This window comes from Salmo salar, chromosome ssa15 (genome assembly GCF_905237065.1).
Source record: "Salmo salar chromosome ssa15, Ssal_v3.1, whole genome shotgun sequence".
Lineage (NCBI taxonomy): Eukaryota > Metazoa > Chordata > Actinopteri > Salmoniformes > Salmonidae > Salmo > Salmo salar.
In genome coordinates this window covers 97,335,044-97,348,847 of record NC_059456.1, presented here as the reverse complement: position 1 = coordinate 97,348,847, position 13,804 = coordinate 97,335,044, and the positions used below count along the sequence as shown (strand labels likewise).

Sequence of the window (13,804 nt, the reverse complement as noted above, 5' to 3'; positions counted from 1 at the left end):
ACATGATGGATGACTCTCTCTCTCTCTCTCTCTCTCTCTCTCCACAGTGCTGTGTTCATGTGGACCACTGAATGTTAACATGATGGATGACTGTCTCTCTCTCTCTCTCTCTCTCTCTCTCTCTCTCTCCACAGTGCTGTGTTCACATGGACCACTGAATGTTAACTTGATGGATGACTGTCTCTCTCTCTCCACAGTGCTGTGTTCACGTGGACCAACCTCCTGGTGGTAGTGGCAGAGCTGGCCGGGTCTGAGCAGGAGGCCCTGGACTTGGTGCCTCTGGTGACCAACGTGGTTCTGGAGGAGCACCACCTGATTGTGGGCGTGGTGGTCGTTGTTGACCCGGGGGTCATCCCCATCAACTCCCGGGGAGAGAAGCAGAGGATGCACCTCCGGGACTCGTTCCTGGCCGACCAGCTGGACCCCATCTACGTGGCCTATAACATGTGAGATGTGAGGAGGGCCCAGGCCCCATTCACACTGGGGTGGAGGCTGGCTATGGGGGTCCACTGGGGTGGAGGCTGGCTATGGGGGTCCACTGGGATGGAGGCTGGCTATGGGGGTCCACTGGGATGGAGGCTGGCTATGTGGGTCCACTGGGATGGAGGCTGGCTATGGGGGTCCACTGGGATGGAGGCTGGCTATATGGGGGTCCACTGGGGTGGAGGCTGGCTATGGGGGTCCACTGGGGTGGAGGCTAGGGTATAGAGGCTCTGAGAGGGAGACGCTAGACACAGAGAGGGGGCTGGGGGGTGGACCGCTCCTCCCAAGAACGGACCACTCACTCACTCACTCACTCATCTGGCAGTGGGACAGGGTGGCAAGACAGGGCAGGAGTAGCATTGGTGGATGGGCTTGGGCTTGGTTTAGCCATCCTGTTCCAGTAATTCCTGCCCCAGTGTTCTTTCTCTCTCGGCCAGAGTCTACTCTCTATGAAACAGAGACTGTTTATTAAGGCTGTGGGTGGGAGTGAAGTTAGAGCACGTCTGTCTGCATGGGGTTTTGCTGCTTCTTACTGGTGCTTATCCAACCACTCCCTGCCTCCCACTGACAGAGTAGGAAGATGATTGGTTTCTCCTCTTTGATTGACACTTGGGTCCACCTATCAAGTAGATGTTTGCCAATACCCTCATCCACTGTCTCTCCCCTTTTTCTCCCCGACTGCTCCTAACAATGATTTTATCCCCAGACATTATTATTGTGGATCTTGTTTTCTAGAAGAAAATAGAGTAGAGGTGTGTTTCTCATAGCAATCCATTCCCTGGTTCAGCCTGTACCCTCCTCTCTCAGCCTGTACCCTCCTCTCTCAGCCTGTACCCTCCTCTCTCAGCCTGTACCCTCCTCTCTCCTGAGTGGTCCACAGTCCGTCATGTTGGTCAGGATAGGACTGTGGAGTCAACGTGACGAGCTGGAAGCTTCCCCCCATGCACTTTAACCTTTCCTTGTCCTCCCAAATCTGTTTATGCCGTCTGGCCAACTCCTCATGAGACAATGACCAAAGGATTTGGAAAGACCTGGGACCATGTGTATTGTACGTCCCAAATGGCAACCTATTCCCTATATAGTGGGCCTTGGCCTTGGCCAAAAGTAGTCCACTAAATAGGGTGCTATTTGAGACGCAACCTATATGTCCCCTGGATTGTCGATGGGAGACTCTGACCTCGACTCACTTCCATTTTTCTTCAAGAAACGCAGAACTAAACAATATCACAAACAATACAATAGCAGCAGTAAGTACAGCCGACTGAGACAGACAAACGCCTGCACCTCAGTAGCTCTACTAACTGCTGAGCTGGGATTCATCGGCCATCTTACGTGTCTGTCCCATAGATCTAGGTTTGTTTTTTTACACTTTACTGCTATGTTAAAAGCTTTTAGATGTGCTAGAAGAATTCACTTTTAAAACACACTTGTCATTGGTATGGAATGAAAAAGATGTGCAACATAAACATACCAGCAGCAAACTCGCACAACAGAACAGACAATGGGGACAATATTTGAAGGTCTTGATGTATGAGCAGGAATCGTTCTCTCATCGGTCATGTAAATAAAATGGACTCCTGTTTAACTGTAATGCTGTTTTATGGGGTCAGGGTTATATGTATGTACGGACATACGACTAAACTGCTGTAGATATTTATCTTTACACAACTGTATTTATCGTCATTATTTAAATATCTAGCAAGCACAAAATACTGGTAATATGGAACAATAAACTTGACTTCTGATTAACTTGCTGGCTGACTTGATATCATGGAGGCTCCTCTGCTGAATCACTATCTTAGCTTGAATAAGTATCAAGTCAGTCAGCTACTGGCCTCTGTCACAGGCTTTCAGATGGCAAAGCCTTGGTGTCCGTGGCTAGTCAATTGCTAGGCTTGTTTGTTGATTGTGGAGTGCCCACTGAGTCACCATGGGGAATCTATAACTCACTAGCTTCACATGAGGGTACATCTGGGATGTCGGAAGACTGCTGTGCCTTTAAATGCGGAAGACACATTTCAGTTGAATTCATTCAGTTGTACAACTGACTAGGTATCCCCTTTCCCTTTGTTTTGTGCCATCATGAAACGTGACATCTTCATAAATCAAGGACTTGGTGAATTACCAAACCCAGTTGGCAGTGGGTATAAGATGAGGACAAATTCTTGCCTTATAAAACCTGTGGAACTTGTAATACTTTTACTGTTTTTATTTGTGAAAGGTTTGAATGGAATTATTCTGATTGTATTATGACTAGATAAGGGATTGTGAAGGGTAAGATGTTGAACGTATAGGGTATATTTTAGAGGTCAAAAATTGTATAACTGGTGTTACTGTGTACATTGAAATTATGAACTTATTCTTTGTTCATAAAACTTGACTGATCGTTCATACTTGACAGCAAATTTCTGCATCACAGACTTAATCGTAGGCTAAGTAACACATTGCAAAATTAAAGGAAGCGTATCATATGGTTTGGCAGGTGGTAACAATTTGCACTTTTCCATATCATTACTGGTGTGTGTGATCGTATGGTTTAAATGGTGACATCGTTTGCCTTTCCTTGTAGAAAAAAAGTTTAATTTCCCTTTTTAATTAAATGAACATCAAAATATTGAACAATATTTTTGTTCCAAAATGCCAGCTTCTTTTTTGTTGATTGGCCTATTTTATGTCATTCACTGTAATGTAATTTTTTGGGGACATCACAAGGATCCAGCCTAGCATCAAACAATTTTTATTCCATCCATCCAAATGAGAAATTCATTATTTAAATGATTGTAATGTTTTTCATGCAAGATTAACTATCCTACATTTAACAGCACAACTCGGTGCCAAAACAAAAGCCTTGTTTGATTTAGGAAGTTGTTAAAACTACTTGAATGACAAACATTGTAACTTAAGTCCATCTTTAGAGTAAAGTTAAATTTAATGATTTAATGTTGAACATATTTTTGGGACTATTCTGTGGTATTTGGCTTTCTTGCCAAGCTGCTACTGTATCATTCCACCTTTGCATGTTTAAATCATCATCTTAAAGTGGTGTGACCATAGAAGTAGGAGGAATTTACCACTGTGTGAGCGGTTCCAAGCCCGTTCTACCCAATCTAATTCTATGGGTGTGACAACATGTTGTCCTGCCATACAGTCATTAGACACATTGGTGCTATCCAAAACTGGAAATAAGGGAAAAGTTTTTTCAAGAATCTATCCATGGACAAACCTAGCTTGAGTTCCAGCCTATTTGTACTATTGTGCCAGCTCCAATTGGCAAAATCACAAACAGGTATGGGACCAGGCTAGGACAAACGATCAGGATTGCCAATATTTCCATATATTTTGTAATAAACACTGTGCCAATTCCAGTAAACTGAAAACAATAAAGGATGTTAAGGTTTTGGTCTATTGTAAGCACAATGTACTGTACTTGTGTAGTGATAAAACAATATATTTCAGATGATTAATGTTATTTGTAAACCTCAAGGGCCCAAAATATATATACCTCAAGGCTGTTCACTATGCATAAATGCTGTACAAGATCTTTTCAATATAGTCAGTGATGCAATGAGTTACAACTCAGAGGCAAACATGTCCTATTTGACCAGCGTTCTGTCATGTTGTCAATGGGGATCATTTGTTTTCTATTTGGTTTAGCAAAATGAAACAATAAAAATCTGCTTTTGTCAGCATGTGTCTGCTCTGTGATCTGTAAAGCAACTAGTCTCTTTTCACAGCCGCTGGTCTCTGCTACAGTCTCTCCCACTTGATGTCCGATTGGTGTTACGACCTGACAGTCACTTCATTTTGAGCATCAACAGCCTGTGACAGAGGCCAACATCGCTGAATGACTAGAAGTGTTGAAAAGAGATGCTGTGGAGGAGACTAATGAAAAGAGATGCTGTGGCGGAGACTAATGAAAAGAGATGCTGTGGCGGAGACTAATGAAAAGAGATGCTGTGGCGGAGACTAATGAAAAGAGATGCTGTGGCGGAGACTAATGAAAAGAGATGCTGTGGCGGAGACTAATGAAAAGAGATGCTGTGGAGGAGACTAATGAAAAGAGATGCTGTGGCGGAGACTAATGAAAAGAGATGCTGTGGCGGAGACTAATGAAAAGAGATGCTGTGGCGGAGACTAATGAAAAGAGATGCTGTGGCGGAGACTAATGAAAAGAGATGCTGTGGCGGAGACTAATGAAAAGATGAGGAAAATGACATTTTTCTCAGCTGAATGTCCTAGTGTTTTCTAGATCTCTTGGCTTCAGCTTTTCACAACATTTTCAGGCAAGTTACATTTTGGTATGAGTATATGTGGGGGGGTAAAGTCTACTTAATTTGTGTCATCTGAGATATCAAAGACAAGGCAACCCAATGTTCTACAATCTGCATCAACAACAAAAGTCATTACGTACAGTAGCATCTACCCTGATGTTGCATGGCAAACATTTGACTGTCTACTATTCACCCCACCCCTCCAAGCCTGGTGTCTATGGCGCTGCTCCCTGCCACCAGGGGTGTCCTACCCATGGGGGGCTGAGTCAGTCAGTCATGCCTTCAGGTACATCGCCTTACTCTGCCTGACTTTTGGTAAGTGTGTGGGGGGGTGTCACCTTCATTTGTGTCATCTGAGATAAAGCTTAACAGCGCTCAAAATCCTTGGCTCCATACTTTTATTTATAGTATCATGTTTAGTTAAAAATATTTAGACTGCTCTCAAATTAAATTAATAAATAAAATGTCACCAATGTAACTGGTGTGGAAACTGTCAAATCACCATCTTCGCTAAGCTGGAAAGCAAAAAGCACACAAATGGCCAAAGAGCGACCGTGAATTGGTGCACGGATGGGGGGGCGCTGTCCCCAACTTCTCTTTGAATCCAGTAGAAATGATTGCTCACTTTGAGGTAAATGTTGGGTCGCCGAGGCACGCCACAGTCCTTGGTATACACCCGCACCCCATAGACGTAGTAGCGGTTGTTTGCAGGCATGAAGCAGCTCACAGGGCCCCCAAGATTCATCTGAGGAAAAACAAGCGATAAGCAAACATTTAAACTTAACAACTACTTTGTGACTTGAGATTCATGTTCTTTCAGGAGGTGATTTTCTTAGAATATTCATTATAACATGGATTTTTACAACATAAATTAACCAAAAATATAAACACAACAATTTCAAAGATTTTACTGAGTTACAGTTCATATAAGGAAATCAGTCAATTGAAATAAATGAGGCCCTAATCTATAGATTTCACATGACTGGGAATACTGATATGCATCTGTTGGTCACAGATACCGTACCTTTAAAAAATAAGGTAGGGGCGTAGATAAAAAATCCAGTCAGTATCTGGTGTGACCACCATTTGCCTCATGCAGTGTGACATCCCCTTTGCATAGAGTTGATCAGGCTGTGGAATGTTGTCCCACTCCTCTTCAATGGTTATGCAAAGTTGCTGAATATTGGCAGGAACTGTCGTACACATCGATCCAGAGCATCCCAAACATGCTCAATGGGTGACATGTCTGGTGATTTTTGCAGACTATGGAAGAACTAGGACACTTTCAGCTTCCAGGAATTGTGTACAGATTCTTGTGACATGGGGCTGTGCATTATCATGCTGAAAACATGAGGATGAATGGCACGACAATGGACCTCAGGATCTCGTCACAGTATCTCTGTGCATTCAATTTGCCATCAATAAAATGCAATTTTGTTTGTTGTCCATAGCTTATGCCTGCCCATACCATAACCCCACTTCCTCCATGGGGCACTTTGTTCACAACGTTGACATCAGCAAACCGCCATACATGTGGTCTGCGGTTGTGAGGCCGTACTGTCAAATTCTTTAAAACGACGGAGGCGGCTTATGGTAGAGAAATAAAAATGCAATTATCTGGCAACAGCTCTGGTGGACATTCCTGCCATCAGCATGCCAATAGCACAGTCCCTCAACTTGAGACATCTGTAGCATTACGTTGTGTGACAACAACTGGACAGTTTAGAGTTGCCTTTTGTTGTCCCCAGCACAATGTGCTCCTGTATAATGATCATGTTGTGTTATCAGCTTCTTGATATACCACACCTGTCAGGTGGATCGATTTATCTTGGCTAAAGAAATGCTCACTAACAGGGATGTAAACAAATGTGTGCACAACATTTGAGATCTTTTTGTGCATATGGGACATTTCTGAGATGTTTCAAGAGCTGAAATAAAAGAACACTTTATATTTTGCTTTTATATTTTTGTCTAACTGACATGTTATCTAAAATGTCAGAGATTAAACAAAATGTAGGATATGTCTGTGTCCCTAATGACACCCCAGGGCTCTGGTCAAAAGGGGTGCCATTTGGGACACATCTCTTGTCTGAATGTAATGGGTTGTATCGGCCTCTGTTTACCTCACAACCATCAGGACCACCCATGCCACTGGGATGAGACATACAAAACATGTCCCTAGCCACTTTGTAGTTCCACCAGGTAGGCATGTTACACCTGGGATTGCCAATTTTCTTCACTTCTGCTTCTTGTAAAATGCTGGTGTTTGCTGTCAAAGAGCAAATAGGTTAACCGTAATTTGTGTTAAAGGCTTATACACTATAATATTTTAGTTTTTAATGCACTGAGTATACAAAACATTAAGGACACCTGCTCTTCCCATGACCATCATTTCAAGCCCCCTACAGTAGGCTATATGGCCAGCTCTACTTTGACGACGTAAAGCGTGTCATTTTGTTGTAAGACTTACCATTGGGCCCTGCATAGCCTGTGATGTGGCAGATACCATACTGATGTTCTTCAACATTGGAATTATCTGGGATGCAAATTCCATCCACAAAGGTGTTGAATACAAGGGGGGGTTTCAACTTCAGAAGTGCAATGTTGTATCGCAGTGTGATAGGATTAAAACGTTTGTGCGGGACTATCCTCTCAATTTGTAATTCCTGTGTGTTCGCGTCATTGTGGTTTGCATCCGTGGTCCCAGCTTTGACTATCAGGTTGCTTGAAAGGCTGCAACAAAAAGGGCAAAGAAAAGTTTTGGGAAAAAGACAACTGCTAAAGTAGCTAAACGGCAGATTTAATATATGCTGTGGTATATACCGATGCTGTGGTGCATGAACACATACGGCAGCTGTCAGTATCCAGTCCTGGCTGATGATGGCTCCTCCACAGTGATGCTGAAAAGGATCTGCTGCGGTCGGACGGTGCATGATGGAGACTTGCCATGGCCAAATACTAGGGTCAATTGGAGTGCCACCAACGAACCGACCACCACCATAATCATCATAGTCAAATGGCATCATCGTTGATGGTCTCTCTGGTCTGTTTCCACAATTCACTAAAGAAGACAAGAACCACAATCCTGAGTTTGTGCTTCAGCCTAATGGCCAGCCACACCATTTGAAGTAGAGGTCGATCGATTATGATTTTTCAACGCCGATACCAATTATTGGAGGCCCAAAAAAAGCCGATACCGATTCATCGGCCAATTTTTATTTATTTTTTAATTTGTAATATTGACAATTACAACAATACTGAATGAACACTTATTTTAACTTAATATAATACATCAATAAAATCCATTTAGCCTCAAATAAATAATGAAACATGTTCAATTTGGTTTAAATAATGCAAAAACAAAGTGTTGGAGAAGAAAGTAAAAGTCAATATGTGCCATGTAAAAATGCTAACGTTTAAGTTCCTTGCTCAGAACATGAGAACATGTGAAAGCTGGTGGTTCCTTTTAACATGAGTCTTCAATATTCTCAGGTAAGAAGTTTTAGGTTGTAGTTATTATAGGAATTATAGGACTATTTCTCTCTATACCATTTGTATTTCATATACCTTTGACTATTGGATGTTCTTATAGGCACTTTAGTATTGCCAGTGTAACAGTATAGCTTCCGTCCCTCTCCTCGCCCCTACCTGGGCTCAAACCAGGATCACATCGACAACAGCCACCCTCGAAGCATTGTTACCCATCACTCCACCAAAGTCGCGGCCCTTGCAGAGCAAGGGGAACAACTACTCCAAGTCTCAGAGCGAGTGACGTCACCGATTGAAACGCTATTAGCGCGCACCCCGCTAACTAGCTAGCCATTTCACATCGGTTACACCAGCCTAACCTCGGGAGTTGATAGGCTTGAAGTCATAAACAGCTCAATGCTTGAAGCACAGCGAAGAGCTGTTGGCAAACGCACGAAAGTGCTGTTTGAATGAATGCTTACGAGCCTGCTGCTGCCTACCACCGCTCAGTCAGACTGCTCTATCAATTATCAAATCATAGACTTAATTATAACATAATAACACACAGAAATACGAGCCTTTGGTCATTAATATGGTCGAATCCGGAAACTATCATTTCGAAAACAAAACGTTTATTCTTTCAGTGAAATACGGAACCGTTCCGTATTTTATCTAACGGGTGGCATCCCTAAGTCTAAATATTTCTGTTACATTGTGCAACCTTCAGTGTTATGTCATAATTATGTACAATTCTGGCAAATTAATTACGGTCTCTGTTAGGAATAAATGGACTTCACACAGTTCGCAACGAGCCAGGCGGCCCAAACTGCTGCATATACCCTGACTCTGCTTGCACGGAACGCAAGAGAAGTGACACAATTTCCCTTATTATAAGAAATTCATGTTAGCAGGCAATATTAACTAAATATGCAGGTTTAAAAATATATACTTGTGTATTGATTTTAAAGAAAGGCATTGATGTTTATGGTTAGGTACACATTGGTGCAGCGACAGTGCTAAATCATCACCAGTTTGGCGAAGTAGGCTGTGATTCGATGACAAATTAACAGGCACCTCATCGATTATATGCAACCCTGCTAGATAAACTAGTAATATCATCAACCATGTGTAGTTAACTAGTGATAATGTTAATTGATTGTTTTTATAAGATAAGTTTAATGCTAGCTAGCAACTTACTTTGGCTTCTTGCTGCCCTCGCATAACAGGTAGTCAGCCTGCCACACAGGCTCCTCGTGGAGTGCAATGTAAGGCAGGTGGTTAGAGCGTTGGACTATTAACCGGAAGGTTGCAAAAACGAATTCCCGAGCTGACACGGTACAAATCTGTCGTTCTGCCCCTGAACAAGGCAGTTAACCCACAATCGATGTTGAAAAAATACCGATTTCCGATTGTTATGAAAACTTGAAATCAGCCCTAATTAATCGGCCATTCCGATTAATCGGTCGACCTCTAATTTGAAGACATGAATACTTGGTACATAAAGCTGATGGGGCTGGGGAAATGTTACCACAGAAGTAGGCCTAGCTTGACTGACAATCCATGATCAAGTTATTTCTTGATTAAGACTCCTGTTTATGGCAACAAAAACATAAATACCAGCATTAGGATTAGGCTAGCTATGACAGATAGCTACGTCAGTTTCGCTGAGTCACTTATAGATTTAGAAAATGTCCACGCAATGTGGAAATTTGTCTTTGGCTTCACCACACAAAAACCAGGATTAATACACCCACCATGATGAGCACATCATTCTCCAGATCAAAGTACAAAAGTGATATTGTACTTCTGCAGTTCTAAGTTCCTATGTGCATTATTGGTCTAAAACCATGATCATCATGAAGAGATCCTCATTTAAAATACATCAATGGTCAAAGACATTCATCATCAACATTAACAAGACTGAAGGGCACCTTGTCATCTACGTGATTTTAGTCATTAATATGTGCATCGTGGTTCGAGACCATCAACGTCTCCCCCTCAAGCTGAAGGCCAACTTGAGCCATATCATCAGCATATTTTGAATAGGCTAAAACACTGTATTGAATCATGATTTCGTTTGTATACGCATTAAATAATACAGGTGCATAAGAGTGTATACAGTTGAAGTCGGAAGTTTACATACACCTTAGCCAAATACATTTAAACTCAGTTTTTCACAATTCCTGACATTTAATCCTAGTAAAGATTCCCTGTCTTAGGTCAGTTAGGATCACCACTTCATTTTAAGAATGTGAAATGTCAGAATAATAGTAGAGAGATTTATTTATTTCAGCTTGTATTTCTTTCATCACATTCCCAGTGGGTCAGAAGTTTACATACACTCAATTAGTATTTGGTAGCATTGCCTTTAAATTTTTTAACTTGGGTCAAACGTTTCAGGTAGCCTTCCACAAGCATCCCACAATAAGTTTGGTGAATTTTGGCCCATTCCTCCTGACAGAGCTGGTGTAACTGAGTCAGGTTTGTAGGCCTCCTTGCTCGCACACACTTTTTCAGTTCTGCCCACAAATTTTCTATGGGATTGAGGTCAGGGCTTTGTGATGGCCACTCCAATACCTTGACTTTGTTGTCCTTAAGCCATTTTGCCACAACTTTGGAAGTATGCTTGGGGTCTTTGTCCATTTGGAAGACCCATTTGCGACCAAGCTTTAACTTCCTGACTGATGTCTTGAGATGTTGCTTCAATATATTCACATAATTTTCCTGCCTCATGATGCCATCTATTTTGTGAAGTGCACCAGTCCCTCCTGCAGTAAAGCACCCCCACAACATGATGCTGCCACCCCCGTGCTTCACGGTTGGGATGGTGTTCTTCGACTTGCAAGCCTCCCCCTTTTTCCTCCAAACATAACAATGGTCATTATGGCCAAACAGTTCTATTTTTGTTTCATCAGACCAGAGGACATTTCTCCAAAAAGTATGTTCTTTGTCCCCATGTACAGTTGCAAACCGTAGTCTGGCTATTTTATGGCAGTTTTGGAGCAGTGTCTTCTTCCTTGCTGAGCGGCCTTTCAGGTTATGTCAATATAGGACTCGTTTTACTGTGGATATAGATACTTTTGTACCTGTTTCCTCCAGCATCTTCACAAAGTCCTTTGTTCTGGGATTTATTAGCACTTTTCACACAAAAGTACGTTCATCTCTAGGGGACAAAACGCGTCTCCTTCCTGAGCGGTATGACGGCTGCGTGGTCCCATGGTGTTTATACTTGCGTAATATTGTTTGTACAGATGAATGTGCTACCTTCAGGCGTTTGGAAATTGCTCCCAAGAATGAACCAGACTTGTGGAGGTCTACAATTTTTTTTCTGAGGTCTTGGCTGATTTCTTTTGATTTTCCCATGATGTCAAGCAAAGAGGCACTGAGTTTGAAGGTAGGCCTTGAAATACATCCACAGGTACACCTCCAATTGACTCAAATTATGTAAATTAGCCTATCAGAAGCTTCTAACGCCATGACATCATTTTCTGAAATTTTCCAAGCTGTTTAAAGGCACAGTCAACTTAGTGTATGTAAACTTCTGACCCACTGGAATTGTGACAAAGTGAATTATAAGTGAAATAATCTGTCTGTAAACAATTGTTGGAAAAAGTATTTGTGTCATTTACAAAGTAGATGTCCTAACCGACTTGCCAAAACTATAGTTTGTTAACAAGAAATGCGTGGAGTGGTTGAAAAACAGGTTTTAATGACTCCAACCTAAGTGTATGTAAAGTTCCGACAGTTCCGACTTCAACTGTATATAATACACCGAGTATAATACAGGTATATCAGCCAAGAAATGTTTGTTTACTAAACGCTGTGCTAGCTACTCACGGTCCGCTGTAACATGTTCCTCCAAAGTGGCCAAATACAAGATAACACAAACTCCTGCGATGCCTATCAAAATGAACAATTTGGCACAGGAGTTCATCTTAGCAAAGTAGGTTAGCCAGATTGTGCTAGCTATCTGGCTCAACCAGGCGTTCGCTAACTAGCTAGCTAGCTACATTGACAAACTGCTACGAGAAGTCTTTATTCAAACGGTCAAAAACTGTTACATTTGATGACGCACTACCAACATTGGTCGTTGACTGAGCGCCACACAGAGCACCATGATTGGTGAACTCAACTCGTTATACACCATGGGCGCGTTCGTAAATTCACTCCGTTTTCAGAGCACTCTCGTCTGAGTGGTCCAGAGCGCAGAATAACAGCGCACTCTGAGCGCTCTCTGGAACTCCAGAGTGAATTTACGCATGCACCCATCGTAACGTCCAGTCGACTTTGCAGTGGAGACTGTTTTATGTATATGCAGGCCAACCAAACGGTGTCATTGCAACATATATATATATTTTGTTAAACAGCTTTTATGCACATGTAGCTAAATCCCAGAAAATATGAACCATGAATATTTATTGTTGGCCTCAGTGGCAGCGGCGGCCGTTAATTGACTGAATACCCGGGGCGCGAGATGGTTGCAGTTTAGCGATGGGCATTGCCGGCTCGGTCAGCTCAGCTCACCAAGCGGCTCTTTAAAACTATTCTGATGAAATCATACTCTACCTTAACCACAATGTATTTAAAAATGCATTGGTTTGTTATGAAAAAATGCTATTAAACATTGCATTTTAAAGTATAACTTTTTAATGTATATTAACAAAGTGCATATAAATGTAACAATTCAAAACGAATACAATCTGAACAACATAATAATAGAATATTGCACCATATCAAAGAAAAATAAATAACAAAGTGCAAAACTGCAGTGTCCCACTTAAAACATTTAATTGGTCCCTCTTTTTTCTCTCTTTAATGCCATGTTATAACCAGCAGCACACAGCAATGCTGACCACATTTTGGTTTTATGAGAGCTTTGCATTCAGAAATGCAAGCTGCCTCACTTTCGAGGGGCTGATGCGGTTTCTTCTCTCAGTAATTATTTGTCCCGTTTTCGAGAAGACCCTCTCAGAGGGAACGGATGTGGCCACTATGCAGAGTCTCCCTGTCATGACTTTAGTAAGCCGTGGGTAGACAGAGGCCTTGTTCTTCCACAAGCTCAGAGGATCTGCAGATTCGCTGCAGACCCTTACACATGAGTATCATTTTTGAGGCTGTCACATAGCTGAGAACAGTAACTTATTAGTTCAGGTTCATGTTGTGTCTACTGATACTACGTTCTCATCTACTGCTCATATACATATATAACACTGGATTAAATAATGATCTAGTAATAACTGCTTACTGTACCTCTCTCCACTGATCTCCATAGTGACCTGCTCAAAGGGTTCCAGGTGCATTGACAATGGCTAGGGGAGAGATGATGGCATCCTTTTAATCAAGAAACCTCTTCAACATATAAAATGTTGAATTCCACATCTCCAGCATTGAGATGTAGTGTCTTAGACCCCGAGGCTGTAGTGTCGCAATTCATTCATAATACTGTGAATATATAGTTTCACAGACATATTGTTGCATTTTTTTCTGGTTTGTGCGAAATCGTTAAGAATAATATAAAACCTGTCTGCACACCACCAAGGTGAATTGGTTTAGTCTTGACTCTTGGTTAACAGTGTTGGGTA

General features: G+C 42.0%; 2 protein-coding genes across 3 annotated transcripts in view; one reads left to right on the top strand and one right to left on the bottom strand.

The window, feature by feature from the left end:
- LOC106572725 (disco-interacting protein 2 homolog B-A) overlaps positions 1-4,169 on the top strand; it is a 142,600-nt gene extending 138,431 nt beyond the window's left edge. For both annotated transcript variants that reach the window (XM_045696379.1, XM_045696380.1), the window contains exon 37: positions 198-4,169. In XM_045696379.1, the coding sequence (XP_045552335.1) occupies positions 198-450 (253 nt within the window). In that variant the 3' untranslated portion in view covers positions 451-4,169. The remainder of the gene's footprint in view (positions 1-197) is intronic.
- Positions 642-12,273, bottom strand: si:dkey-9p24.5. The gene is made up of 6 exons (XM_014147158.2): positions 12,060-12,273; positions 7,578-7,815; positions 7,225-7,487; positions 6,878-7,023; positions 5,308-5,499; positions 642-713 (listed from the first exon to the last, which is right to left on the bottom strand). Exons 1-6 carry the CDS (start codon positions 12,154-12,156, stop codon positions 642-644), a joined length of 1,008 nt encoding a protein of 335 aa, XP_014002633.2. The 5' UTR covers positions 12,157-12,273.
- Between the last annotated feature and the right edge of the window lie 1,531 nt (positions 12,274-13,804).

Excerpts from the sequence above, each read along its gene's own strand:
- si:dkey-9p24.5 (XM_014147158.2), bottom strand. The coding sequence starts at position 12,156 with ATGAACTCCTGTGCCAAATTGTTCATTTTGATAGGCATCGCAGGAGTT. Across the intron at positions 7,816-12,059 it reads GGAACATGTTACAGCGGACC|TGAATTGTGGAAACAGACCA; the intron begins GTGAGTAGCTAG and ends TGTCTTCTTTAG. Across the intron at positions 7,488-7,577 it reads GTTCATGCACCACAGCATCG|CCTTTCAAGCAACCTGATAG; the intron begins GTATATACCACA and ends TTTTTGTTGCAG.